The sequence below is a fragment of the Protobothrops mucrosquamatus genome, unplaced genomic scaffold, assembly GCF_001527695.2.
Source record: "Protobothrops mucrosquamatus isolate PMUCROS unplaced genomic scaffold, P.Mucros_1.0 scaffold1062, whole genome shotgun sequence".
Lineage (NCBI taxonomy): Eukaryota > Metazoa > Chordata > Lepidosauria > Squamata > Viperidae > Protobothrops > Protobothrops mucrosquamatus.
Window position 1 is genome coordinate 134,849 of NW_015387292.1, and position 12,031 is coordinate 146,879.

General features: G+C 38.4%; 1 protein-coding gene across 1 annotated transcript in view; it reads right to left on the minus strand.

Annotated features, from left to right (window-relative positions):
• The window catches only part of LOC107291133, a 67,335-nt gene extending 55,829 nt beyond the window's left edge, over positions 1-11,506 (minus strand). Inside the window, exon 1 of the mRNA XM_015820095.1 lies at positions 9,775-11,506. Within this exon, the coding sequence (XP_015675581.1) occupies positions 9,775-11,506 (1,732 nt within the window). The remainder of the gene's footprint in view (positions 1-9,774) is intronic.
• Between the last annotated feature and the right edge of the window lie 525 nt (positions 11,507-12,031).

Sequence of the window (12,031 nt, forward strand, 5' to 3'; positions counted from 1 at the left end):
ATAAGGTAATATTTATTTTTGTTTGTTTACAACATTTACTTCAAGTAATATGGGCATAGACATTTATCACAAGGACCTCATAAGAATCAAGCAAGAATACTAAATAGAAAGCAGAAGATATAAAAGTGTGAACCAGTTACTGAACTATGACTTAACTTTAAAAAATGTCAGTCAAATCATAATATGTATCAATATAAGCAAAGGATTGACAGTTCTCTATAAAATGGAGGAATGAATAGAGGAATAAATGGAATTTGAATGACTGTTTGCCTTTGATTTGTATGAAAATATCTGTGAAGAATTAGAATTAATAATTAATTGCCAAATCTCTTAAAAGGAAAGCAGGATGGGAGTCAACCTCCCACTTCCATGATTTAATGACAAATCACTAGTATAATTCATCACCTCTCAGCAACATCCTATTTATATCCTCAAGGAAAACCTCCACAGTCAAGAAAAGCTGATAACTAGTGACAAAGAAGTATCTTGCTCTTTTAGTAGTCTTCCTAAATGTTACAGTCGCTATTCTTATTTGTGAAGCCATTTTACACCCAGAAAATAAAATAAGTAATTCAAGGAGCTGACGTTTGTTATGTTTCTAAAATTCATGTTTTATAAAGATGAAATTGTGCATGCTTTTTGTTCACAATACAAGCAGCATTTGTAAATGGTAAAAACCCATTTACATTTGATATTTTTTTTTTTAAAAAAAGAAACCTGTATTGTCATTTCCCACTTTTCTGCTTTAGGATATAACAAAACATAATCCATATCTAGATGAACAAGAGGTTCCTATGGGTTATGCTCTGTCAGGGCAATGTGCAAATTAAATAACATTCAGAAACCTAATATAGACATAATACTGCCTTCTCTGAACCTTGCTAAGAGTTTGGTATTAAGCCATGGGCTGATTTGGTCTTCCTTTTTCCCTACATATTTTATCATAGATTTTCTTGGCAACATTAAGATGACACCCTGTTATGCCTATATCAAGACTAATAATAGTCACTATGAACCAAAGATACATAGTTTTTCATTTGAATTAAAAATTAGGCTGCCAAACATTAAGCTTCATTAGTGCCAGTAGAGATGTAAGGCAATGCTGTAGCTCTAAGAGAAGGACTGGGCGAATTCACAAAAATGAAGGAAAGTTGGAAAAGCAAGTAGCCTAGGTAGATTTTGGGGTTTCTTTTAAACAAAATATTATAATTTTAAAATAAAATAAAAACTAACAAGAACTAATGTTTAGAATGAAAAAAGGTGAGAAAGAAGAAAATAGAAAAGACGAAGGTGCAGAGAAATCAAAGAAAAGGGAAAAAAGAATCATAAAGAAGTGAACTCTAATTTTCTTCTATAGCAGTTGTAAGTATAAATATAAAATAACATCTTACAGCATTTACATTCTCCACATAATCTATTAATTTCATTCTAATCTTCAAACCATTTATCATAACCATTTTTTAAAATTTACCGCAAAAAGTCACTCAATAAGGGGTTTCCAATCATCAATACATTTAGCAGGGCTTTTCAACCTTTTCACCCATTGTACCACTTTTAGGATGTGGCAATATCCGAGTACCACCAGTCGCCTAGTAAGGTGTCAAAAACTGATGACCAAAAAAAAGAAGGAAAAAAGTGATAAAGTACAGGTAGTCCTCAACTTACAACAGTTCGCTTAGTGACTGTTCGAAGTTACAATGGCACTGAAAAAAGTGCCCCCCAAGGCACAGCCGAGCAAGACACCTGCCTGCAGCGCTCTTCCTCCTATCTGAGGTTTCCATTGTTGTGAGCATTTCTGTTGAGGATTGGCAGCGGTGGTGGGGTGGGGGTGTTTGGTTTTTATTCTCCCTGTCTGTTGGGTGGTTGCAGCAGGTTTTGCTCACTTCACATGACCCTGGGACACTGTGACCGTCATAAATATGAATCAGTTGCCAGGCTTCTGAATGTAAATCACAACACCCTGGAAATGCTGCAACATTCCAGCTGATCGGCGCTTCTTCTGGGCTGAACAGAAGTGCCAGGATCAGCGCCGAGCTCCAGCTGGAGCCTGGCGCTGATCCTGGTGCTTCCACTGAGCCCTGACAGCCCTGCAGCTCCAGCCATCTCTCGCTCAGGCTTGTGCGGTGCTGCCACCGGTTCAGCTCATTCCCCTCCCCCGCTACCCCCCTTTTTTAGGATGGTCACGTACCACCTGCCAGGTGCCAATGTACCACAGGTGGTACCCGTACCTCTGGTTGAAAAGCCCTGCATTTAGTCAGTGTTACTTAAACCTGGTTAGACTTACTTGCTTACAATCCTTAAATATAGTCTAATAATCAAAATCAGAGATGCAGAGCTTCCTCAAGGCTTCAGGAAATTTCTGTAACCTTGCTATGGAAGATTGACATTATTACTTAATCATACTGTTTTTAATGTGACCGAAGATAAATATTATTAAATGACTTATTAATGAATAAACACATTACATTTAGGTGTAAATGAAATTACATCAAATTTAGTTCATGTCTGTCCTTTCTCTTTAGTAACTGGAAATTTTTCCCATGCTCCTTAAAGATCACATTCAACTCTTAATCTAGAAAAAAAATACACTCTATTTTAGACCATTAATTAATTAAGGTATGTTTAACCCAATTTACAGTTCTTAAGATATGTTTAATTAAAACAAACAATATGATAAATATATTTCAACATGTCTGGACAGCACCAGATTGGGAATAGTGATTATGACTGAGCTGCGGTGACATTTTAGATCCAACTTTTCCCATTTCCTCTATTTTTTTCATGGCATATGAGAGAACAAAGGTTTGGTGCCACCTTTAACTAATCTAGTTATGTAAATTTTAGGAAACTTGGAAATTATTCTTTTTTTAAATTTAAAATGGCATCTCATCTCCCATTCCAAAAAGTCTCCAGACAGTTTTAACGACAGAGTCTAGTAGTGAGATTGCCAAATGTAAGTTCATTCTGTAGTTCATGGCATGAAATTATTTTAGTCTAAGTTCATGACTATTCTGACTCATACTTTTTTCAGCCAAAGCTTGAAATTGTGGCAGCTATAAGCTTGGAATGAAAGCATTAAAACAGTTATCAGTGATAGGTTACTAAGGTTAATCTTTTACATTTTCAGAGAGAATTACTTGGCAAAGGAATCAGTATTCAGGGAGTTCTCATTAGAAACGTAGCAGAGTTTGAGAATTAAGGCCAGAGATCTTTCTAGTTGGAAATGGCAAACTTTTAGCGAAATGAACCAAAATCACTTGCCTTTTCAAGAAGGGTCACAAATATATGTGGACATTTCAAACTCTTTCTACCTGCTTGCTCAGAACTTTCAAGCAATAGCAGTTGCAATGAAAATGTTCCTCTTTATACTTGAAAATCATATAGTTAAAAAGTTGGAATCACTACTTCCTGCAAAGGACCAGAAAATTCCAATTAATCATGTTTGCAAGACCCTTCCTAAATTATCCACTAGGATAAGACTATTTAGCTGAGAGATAAGACTATTTAGCTGAGAGATTGTCCTCGTTCTTCAGCTCTCACACCATTTTGTTGCTGATGGAAAAGGTGAAACAGGAAGGTCAGAGATGAAGAGTAGGCCACCCCTGTAAGGCACAGCAGCCAATCGCCACTTTGCCTTGATGTCTGCTCACCATTGTCTGAGCCACAGTAATCTGCGGGCTGTGATGATGGACACAATTGCTCTGGCAGAGTAGTTGGCGGCATGTAACGATGAGTTTGCCATGAATGCCGCAGCCACCAACCTCCTTAGGTCATGGTGGGTTCTTTCCTCGTCTGGGGAAACCCTGGCCTGGAGTTGGCGCAGCCAGAGCAATGAAGTTCTAGTGAAGAATGAGTTAGATATGGCTGCCCTGATCGCCCATGCTGAGGCCTGATGTGTTCTGCGGAAGGTCAATTCCGCTTTCCTGTCCTCTGACTTCAGGGGCTCTGCCGCATCCCCCGATACCGTGGATGGCGAAATTAGGGCCACTAGTGGTTCATCTACTGTTGGAACCTCTATCACCTCTGATAAGTCAGGATCTATGTTGAACAGTTTTTTGTCTGTCCCCCCATTGAAGGGAAGGACCCTGGTGCCCCCCAATTTTTCTGGATTGTATTAAAGAAGAGAGGGGGGCAGGGAATATATTATTGTGTGTAGGTGGGTTCCGAAAAAAAACCTGTTATTCGTGTCCTGACTCGTAGAGGGTCCCTCCTGAGGGATCCTTGGCCTCTTACGTCCAGGGGGACTGATGGAGGAATCCTGTGCTGTTTGAGTAGCATTGATGTCTGCCATTGTCACAGGAGATATCTCAGTGTGATGACTGAGAGGAATCTTGTGGTGAGGAGCCAGGTGAGGTCAGCTCAGGTCACTGAGCAACCTGGTAGTGACTGGAAAAACAGTCCAAGCGTTGAATCCACTCAATGTCACAGTCACACCTCTATGCTCCACTTAATGTCCAACACTCTTTCGTGTTGCTGGTGGCGGCAAGATCAATTTAATGATACGACCCGCACTCAATTGATGGGCAGACAGTTCAGATAATCTCTGATATCGCTTGATTCCTTCTCTTTTTTTAAAAAAAAATCCGGCTTGTTGGTGGCTCAGCTTGCAAGACCTGCTAGTTTGCTAGCGAGGGGGTGGGGGGGTGACGATGCGCTCCCCTTCTCCCTTCCGGTCAGAGCTTCTCCACTCGTGCTAGTTTGCTAGCGAGCGAGGGGGGCGCGGGGGTGACGACGCACTTCCCTTCTCCTTTCTGGTCAGAGCTTCTCCGCTCGTGCCTTTGCCAGTTTAATTTGGAAGGCTTGAGGCTAAAAAACATGCTGTGCCGGTCCGGACCTGCTGCGTCTCACCGGCACTGTAACTCAGGAAACCAAGTGATGCCCAGCCTGAGCGATTCTTAGAGGGAGCTAGCAAGCCGGTTCCTTTTTAAATTTCACGGGCTTTAACAATGGCAGCTGCAAGACGCGTCTATGAAATTGACGCTTTAAAATTAGCTCCCTATGGCTGGGGAGTGAAGGAGAATAATCCAGAGGTTCAACGATTGAAATCCTACCACCCTGGGGGGGGGAGATTCCCCCTCCAGCTCTAAAGACCACGTGGTGTTAAAATGGCGACCGGCTCTTTGTTAGTCTGCCGACGATCAGCTGTGGCTTCAAAGAAAGCCTGTCGGATCCGCTCCGCATGGCAGAAGCAGCAATGAGCGAACAGCTGTACGTCTACTACCCCTCCGGACCTCTAAGGGAAATAAAATTAAATTAATATGACCTGATCTGGCAATTTGGATTCTAGAGCCAAGAAGCATGTCCTCTCGGGCGAAAGACTAAGTCGAGATTGGGTTCCTGTCTTGGAACTTGGCTGACTTAGTCTATATGGGCAGAAGACGAAGCTAACCCATTGGTGGATTCTCCATTCGTCATGCTGGAAAATTGTGCAAGCCAAATTCATCAACATTTTTAAAATTCTGACTGCAAGATCAGCCCAAGAACTGAATAGGGGCCACAGAATGTGAGGATTGACATTTTGGGATCTAAAGCATCTCCTATGTATGCCATCCAGCTTAGCTATGCTGATTTCTTGTGTGTGTGTGTGTGTGTGTGTGTGTGTGTGTGTGTGTGTGTGTGTGTGTATGTTTAGTACTAGAGCTTTCCAAAGTAATTCAGAGTCCATTTCCAAGGCTGAGAGGAATGTAAAAGGGAAATCAATGCCTCCCTTTAGCCACAGAGAATAAACATAGACTTATACCATAACAACCTAGGATTGCAGAATTTGCAGTTTGAATGATCAGGATTGATCAATCAATCCACATTTGAAAAGTACAAACTTCACTATATTCCACTTCTATTTCTAATGTTTCTGAAACATGTGAACTGAATCATGAGAAAGTCATCAGGAGAACTGAGATGAAACCGAATATGAGACAATGAAATAATGGCCAAATGAAAATAATATTGCAAATGAGGCTATAAAACCAAAGAACAGCTGTGTCCTACTATTACATACAAAGTTTGTCCTGGCTCATTTTTATGATGGCTGGATAAAAGAGGAACAACCTTAAAACTGAAGAAGCCTCTATTTTTACAACCAAGAAATAAGTTGGATTTCAAAGTGAAAGCAATCTACCTGCTGAAATCTCTGTAACTTTGCACCTTTACTCTCAGTAAATTTTGTTAAATATTGAAGAAGATTGTTTCTGGTTAAGTTAAAGTTGGCTCCAAGGTCTTGACAACAGTAAACAAGCCACAGATGCCACTCATGGAATATTAAAATATTTATGACATTTTAACTGTCTACAGTTTTCATAAAGTGGGGAAATGATATGGGAACAACTTGGGACTATTTATTCTTATCTCACCCTTTACAACAATAATACCCCTAGCAATAAAGACAAGAAAGGAATAACCTTAAAGTATAAATCGGTTTAGTGGAAATTGTTATTTAATTGTTTGCCACTTTGGCAATTGTTTTGAATTTAGAAATGCAGATAAAATCATTTTCAAAATTATATGTTCCACAACATTGAGTTTCAATCACTTAGGTACAAAATGATTAAGGAAATCTTGATATCTGTAAAAGATTTTATATATGTAAATGAACTTGTACAGATTAATGACATGTTTTATCTTTGTTTCTTTATTTCCTACCTACTCCCTACCATCTGTTGATTTCCCATAATGCCAAAAGTCCTTTGGTTTTTTGTTTTTGCCATTCTCTGTAAATATTATGGACATATAATGCATACTAAGTTGGAAGTGATAAGTGTTTTTTCCTAATCTTTTTATAACAACTTGTATCCACCAGTCATTTGGTAATTGCTCTAGTCTAGAACAAGTCAGGAGAGGACACAGGAAAACAGATGAAAATGTTATCTTCCTCTTTCTTCAGAAAAAAGCCATTGCTGGATGCTAGTTTATTCTGGAATCAGTACTCTGAATCCAACCAATTACATTTTATTACAACTATGCTATACTTTCTTAACTCATAAGTAAGTGTCATATGTTTAATGGAGCTAACTCCCTTGTAAGTACTTAAGTGTGATTTAGATACCAATTAAAATATTAAAACAACAATATTAAAATATTTGTATAACCAGCTTCATATATTGCAATTAGACAAACAATCAATTAGTAGTTTTTTATATAACAGTATAGTCCAAGAAGAATGACTGAAATATAATAGCAAACATCAATACTTATTAGCAATTTAATCTTAATCCTGTTTACTAAGAAGCAAGCCTCTCTAAAGTCAACAGAGATTATTATGTGTATGGGGTAAAAATAATCATGGGTGTTTATAACATATCCCTTAAATATATCACAAAATATGAATGCTTTACCCTTGACCAGTCAGTTTAAATATGTGATTGTATTTACATGCATTGTATATAACAAATTACTATTAATTATGTTAGTTAACAATGAATTTGCTTCAATACATACACTTCTTCATAATTAAATGATCCTGGAATTCTCATTTCACCTATTTTATAATAGATCATTGCTTAATTAAATATACATTTTAAGAAGAGGGGGAAATACCTTTGTTCATTGTTTTAGATGAAAAACAAAGCAGCATAAAATAAGAACAGAGACAAATTTTAGCTGAAGGTCCTACTTCAGCTAAACCTTTTCAGTGACTTCAATAGAAAGATAATCTTTCTGTGATTATGACCAAACCCTCTCGTTGCTTAGCAACACATAATTAAGGAATATGTTTTGAGATCCGCTTTGCAAGCTGGCCATTATCAGATGAAATTACTGGAGCAACAAATGTCATCCTCATGCAAATGAATTGGTTGTAGAGAAAGAATGTTTGCCTCAAGAAGGATGCTTTTCCACATCGAACTATACTGTCCATATTGTCTTCTAGCAGGCAAATAGTTTCAAAAACAAAGACAGCCACTGTCTACCCCATCATATAAAGATAAATGGCATAGTTTAATAAGAAGAAAGGCAGCAAAATATTCTAAGGTATACAGACTTTTAGTATTTACATTAGGGCCTTTTGTTTTCAGGGCAGAGAAGATATGGGGAAATTATTTCCACCATGGATGGCATAAATGTTTGCCACCACTCAAAGAATACAAAAATTATGTGGAAAAATATCTGTCTGATGCTAGTAGACATTATTAGGTAGAGAAGGACTGTATTGGGAAGTTGTTTAATTTTTGTTTTATTTTCATTGTTTGAGACAGCACTAAATAATCATAAAACAAAACTACTGATTATTTGTGACTTTGTATTGGTCTTCTTTAAAACAAACAAACTTCCCCTCACAAGTTGAAATATGTCTTCATATGCAAACAATTTTACAAAAATAATTATTGTCCATTCTTCAAAAACTGCAGTGAGCCCCAGCTGTCTTCAGTTCTAATCAGAAGTTTTTATTCAAAAATAAGCAGCAGGACTAGAAAAATAACCACTTCTGTACTAATATTAGTGCTACATATCTCAATACAAGCTCTTTCCTCACTGTTTAATTGTAAAGACTAGAAGCTAAATTGGTTCCTGATATATACTTAAACACAGCGTTCTCAATTATTTAAGATATATGTATTATTTCCAAAAATGTACCTTGAACAATTTTTTATTTTTAAATAGTTAAGAGGCAGTATGTCTGCCTTTTGTTAATTGTATCCGTTGCTGTGTTGAAATAAAGCTGCTTTACAAAAAGAAGCATCTTTTTAATGCTTAGAACTGATATATTGGGAACACAATCCAGCTCAAAGTGAGCACTTTAAAATACAATAAAAGGGAGTTAAAAGACACATCACTGAAATCCATGGGACTGAAATGCATTTCAGGGTCTTGATGGTGCTTGCTATTTTTCTTTATTATTTATTTGGGAAAAGGAGCAATCTGTTTTTCAAGACTCCATGCTAATTAATTGTTGGAACGTTTACTTAATGTAAACTCCACTTAATTCAGAAGGATTTTTCCCATGAGATGTTTATAGTATACAGCCGAGGCACAAAGTAATTTTTGCCAGCCTGTCCTCTTAAAGGAGGAGATACATTTTCTAACTTTGATTCCTATAATTTCAGTGACTGTTACAGCTTTTATTGGGATTTACTGAACGTGTCTTACTTAAGGATCTGCTCCCTTGCAAAAGGACAGTAATTTGTTCAGCTTCATAACCTTAGAAAGTTACCAGGACATATACTCTTCATTAAAACGCCAAGCATTCTGACAACTGGCACTTGGATTTAGATATATACAGATTATATTTTGTTAAATTACTTCTATACTGGTGGATATTTCCAACAGAAATCAACAAAGTTTTGTTTAGGAAAGATTATTTTAGAAAGGAAGAACACTGGCTGAACAAGACCTACGATCACAGCATGGCAAACTTAGTAAATATTATCACAGAACCCTCATCAATTCCTTAAAAATATCCTTGAACTGATAGAAATTAAACAAAGTCACTCAAAAATTAAAAGCAGAAGGCAAATAGTATCTAATCTTACAAACATTGCAAGAGAAATGGCAAGATTCAAGGCATAATAAAAGATTTGGTTTACTTGCCTCTTTAATTTGTAATAAACCATTTTAAACACACTTATTGAAACTAAACAATAACTTCCAACACTGGAGTTTCTAGTATACAGAGGAGTGTGTGTAAGTATGTATAATAAAATAGATTAATGCTCCTCACCTTGATGCAAGAGATTATATATTTGTAGCCCCATTAGAACATTGAGGGTTTTTTTTTTTAAAAAAAGCATGAATATAACAATCCTAATGCATTCTACAAAGCAATATATTTTAAATAGTTACTTGGCTCAGGAGATGTCATGGTGGAGACGATGACGGGTGGACCTGTACGCCTTGTAGATCTCTGACATGGTGAATGATGCCCTGGAAAACTCGGTCCCAATGGAGCCAGACTGGGTTCCACTTGGACTCCTTGCTTTCGAAGAATCTGAGGACTGTTGTGAGGGCTGTGAGCAGGGGACGATAGTGGATTTCTTTTCATCAGTTCCATGGGGACAGTGTATGTGGTTGAATATGCTATTTTGGAATTTGCATGTGGATTTGTTTGCAGTGTATTCATAGGAATTGCAGAAGGGGCCGAATAGCCAGTTGCTTGACGAATATGCATATTGCATGGACCTGAAGTACTATATCCAGAACTGGGAAGAAAAGGAGTGACTTGAGGAGAAAACCCTGTTGCAGTTTCCAAAAGATGCTGTGTCGGGGCACTAGACGGACGGCGACTTAATTCTGCTATTCTTGGAGATGGCAGTTGCATTGAAGCAGTTGGTGACTGATATGCTGCTACACCATCCACTACAGGGTTGGTGAAAGGATGCAACCCGTACTCATTCTGGAGCAATTCACTTCGGTGACTGAAACTATTTGATCTGTTTCTGGGACGAATAGCAGTATTTTTCCTAGATTGCCTCTGGAGTTGCATTTCTACTTTGTAAGTATGAACAATTTGAGAAAGCACTTTTGCTTGCCCTAGATTTGGAGCCACTGATTTTATGTCATTGTCCTCCATCATTGCTAACAAACTCGGAGAATCAAATCCTTGTTGCAGCAATGCACCGAGAGTGCTTTCTGATATTCCTTCAGAACGCATCATTGCTAAATATTCCGGATCCACATTCCTTTTAATGTCCTGTCCAGGAAAAGATGCAGGCATCTGCATTTGGGAAGATTGCATTGTTGTTTCATAGCCATCATAAGGGACTTTTGTACTGAAATTGTCTCTGACTGGTCCGTGACCACGGTTTACAGAAGTGGCAGGCAGCATTAAATTTCCATCAGGGGCTGCAGCTGAATTTGGATCAACTACCAAACATGTCGGAGCAACTTGTTTACTGGCTGCAGAATCTACAGATCTCTCTACCACGTCATTATAAGTCTGTCGATAAGGAAATACAGAAGGTTCTGCTCTGCATCTAGATGCAGGGGGTTCAACACCATACCTTGTTAGAGAAGGATCTCTATTTCGAATTCTCTGTGCTTCAGGAACCATCTTGATCACAGGATCTCTGTATACATGGCTGCCTTCATGGGGTACAGGTGACCGTACTTGCATCTGATCCCAAGCCAATCTACCACTAGGCATGCCATAATTCGATAAAGGTCTGTTAGTCATGTGATCTCTATAGTAGCACGAATCTCTAGGTGATCTAGTAGCTAAAGAAGGATCATTGTAGTAATCCTGAGGTGGCAAGGAACTCCGTGCAGACATTGCAGGCTGTCTGTCGTAATATGTAAAATCAGGAATGGAACCTCTCCACAAGGAACTCTGCGTAAAATGTGGCTCCGGATACCGATACAAATCTTGCTTCACGTCCGTACCTCCTTGCAAGATGGTATCATGTGGTTTACAACTTGGCTGCTCACACCAAAACCCCTCACCACCATAGGTTAGTGAATTCCTTCTCCCTGGAGGTCTCTGGCATTCAAACATAGCATCGTTCTCCCAGGAGCCTTCGTCCCATCCTGCAGCATCCCAGCTCTGAGAGCGGCCAATATGTCTGCTTAGAACTGGCATTCAGCAATATTTAGCTTTTAGAAGGACAGGAAATCTCTCCTGTAAAATCTTCGGTTACACACATAAACAAATACAAAAAAAAACCCCAGAAGCCCTGTATCTGAATCCTTCTGGGCTTTAGGAAATAGTCCAGCAGGTGGTTTACTATTTCAAAGTGCTGCCTGAATTATTTATTCTTCGAAACTTTAGTTGCAAAACAAGAAAGGTCTAACAGTAACTCAGCCTGGCTCAAAATAAGTAGAACGGAAAGGTCTTTTCTGTATAATTCAGATGCAGAAAGGAGTTGCTCTGCTTAATCCAGATTTATCCCTTCCTGCCTGCAACGGCTAGCTCACATGGACAAATACACAAACACTGTGTGAGGATTAAAGGCTAAATAAAACTCTAAAGCTTTTGTTCCATGTGACACTATTTTAGTCTGATGCAGGCAACTGCATCAACCCCTACACACGTCTTAGTATATTTTCTACCACAGATCATGACCACTATGTGCTATTTTACATACAAACATACACAGACAGGCTT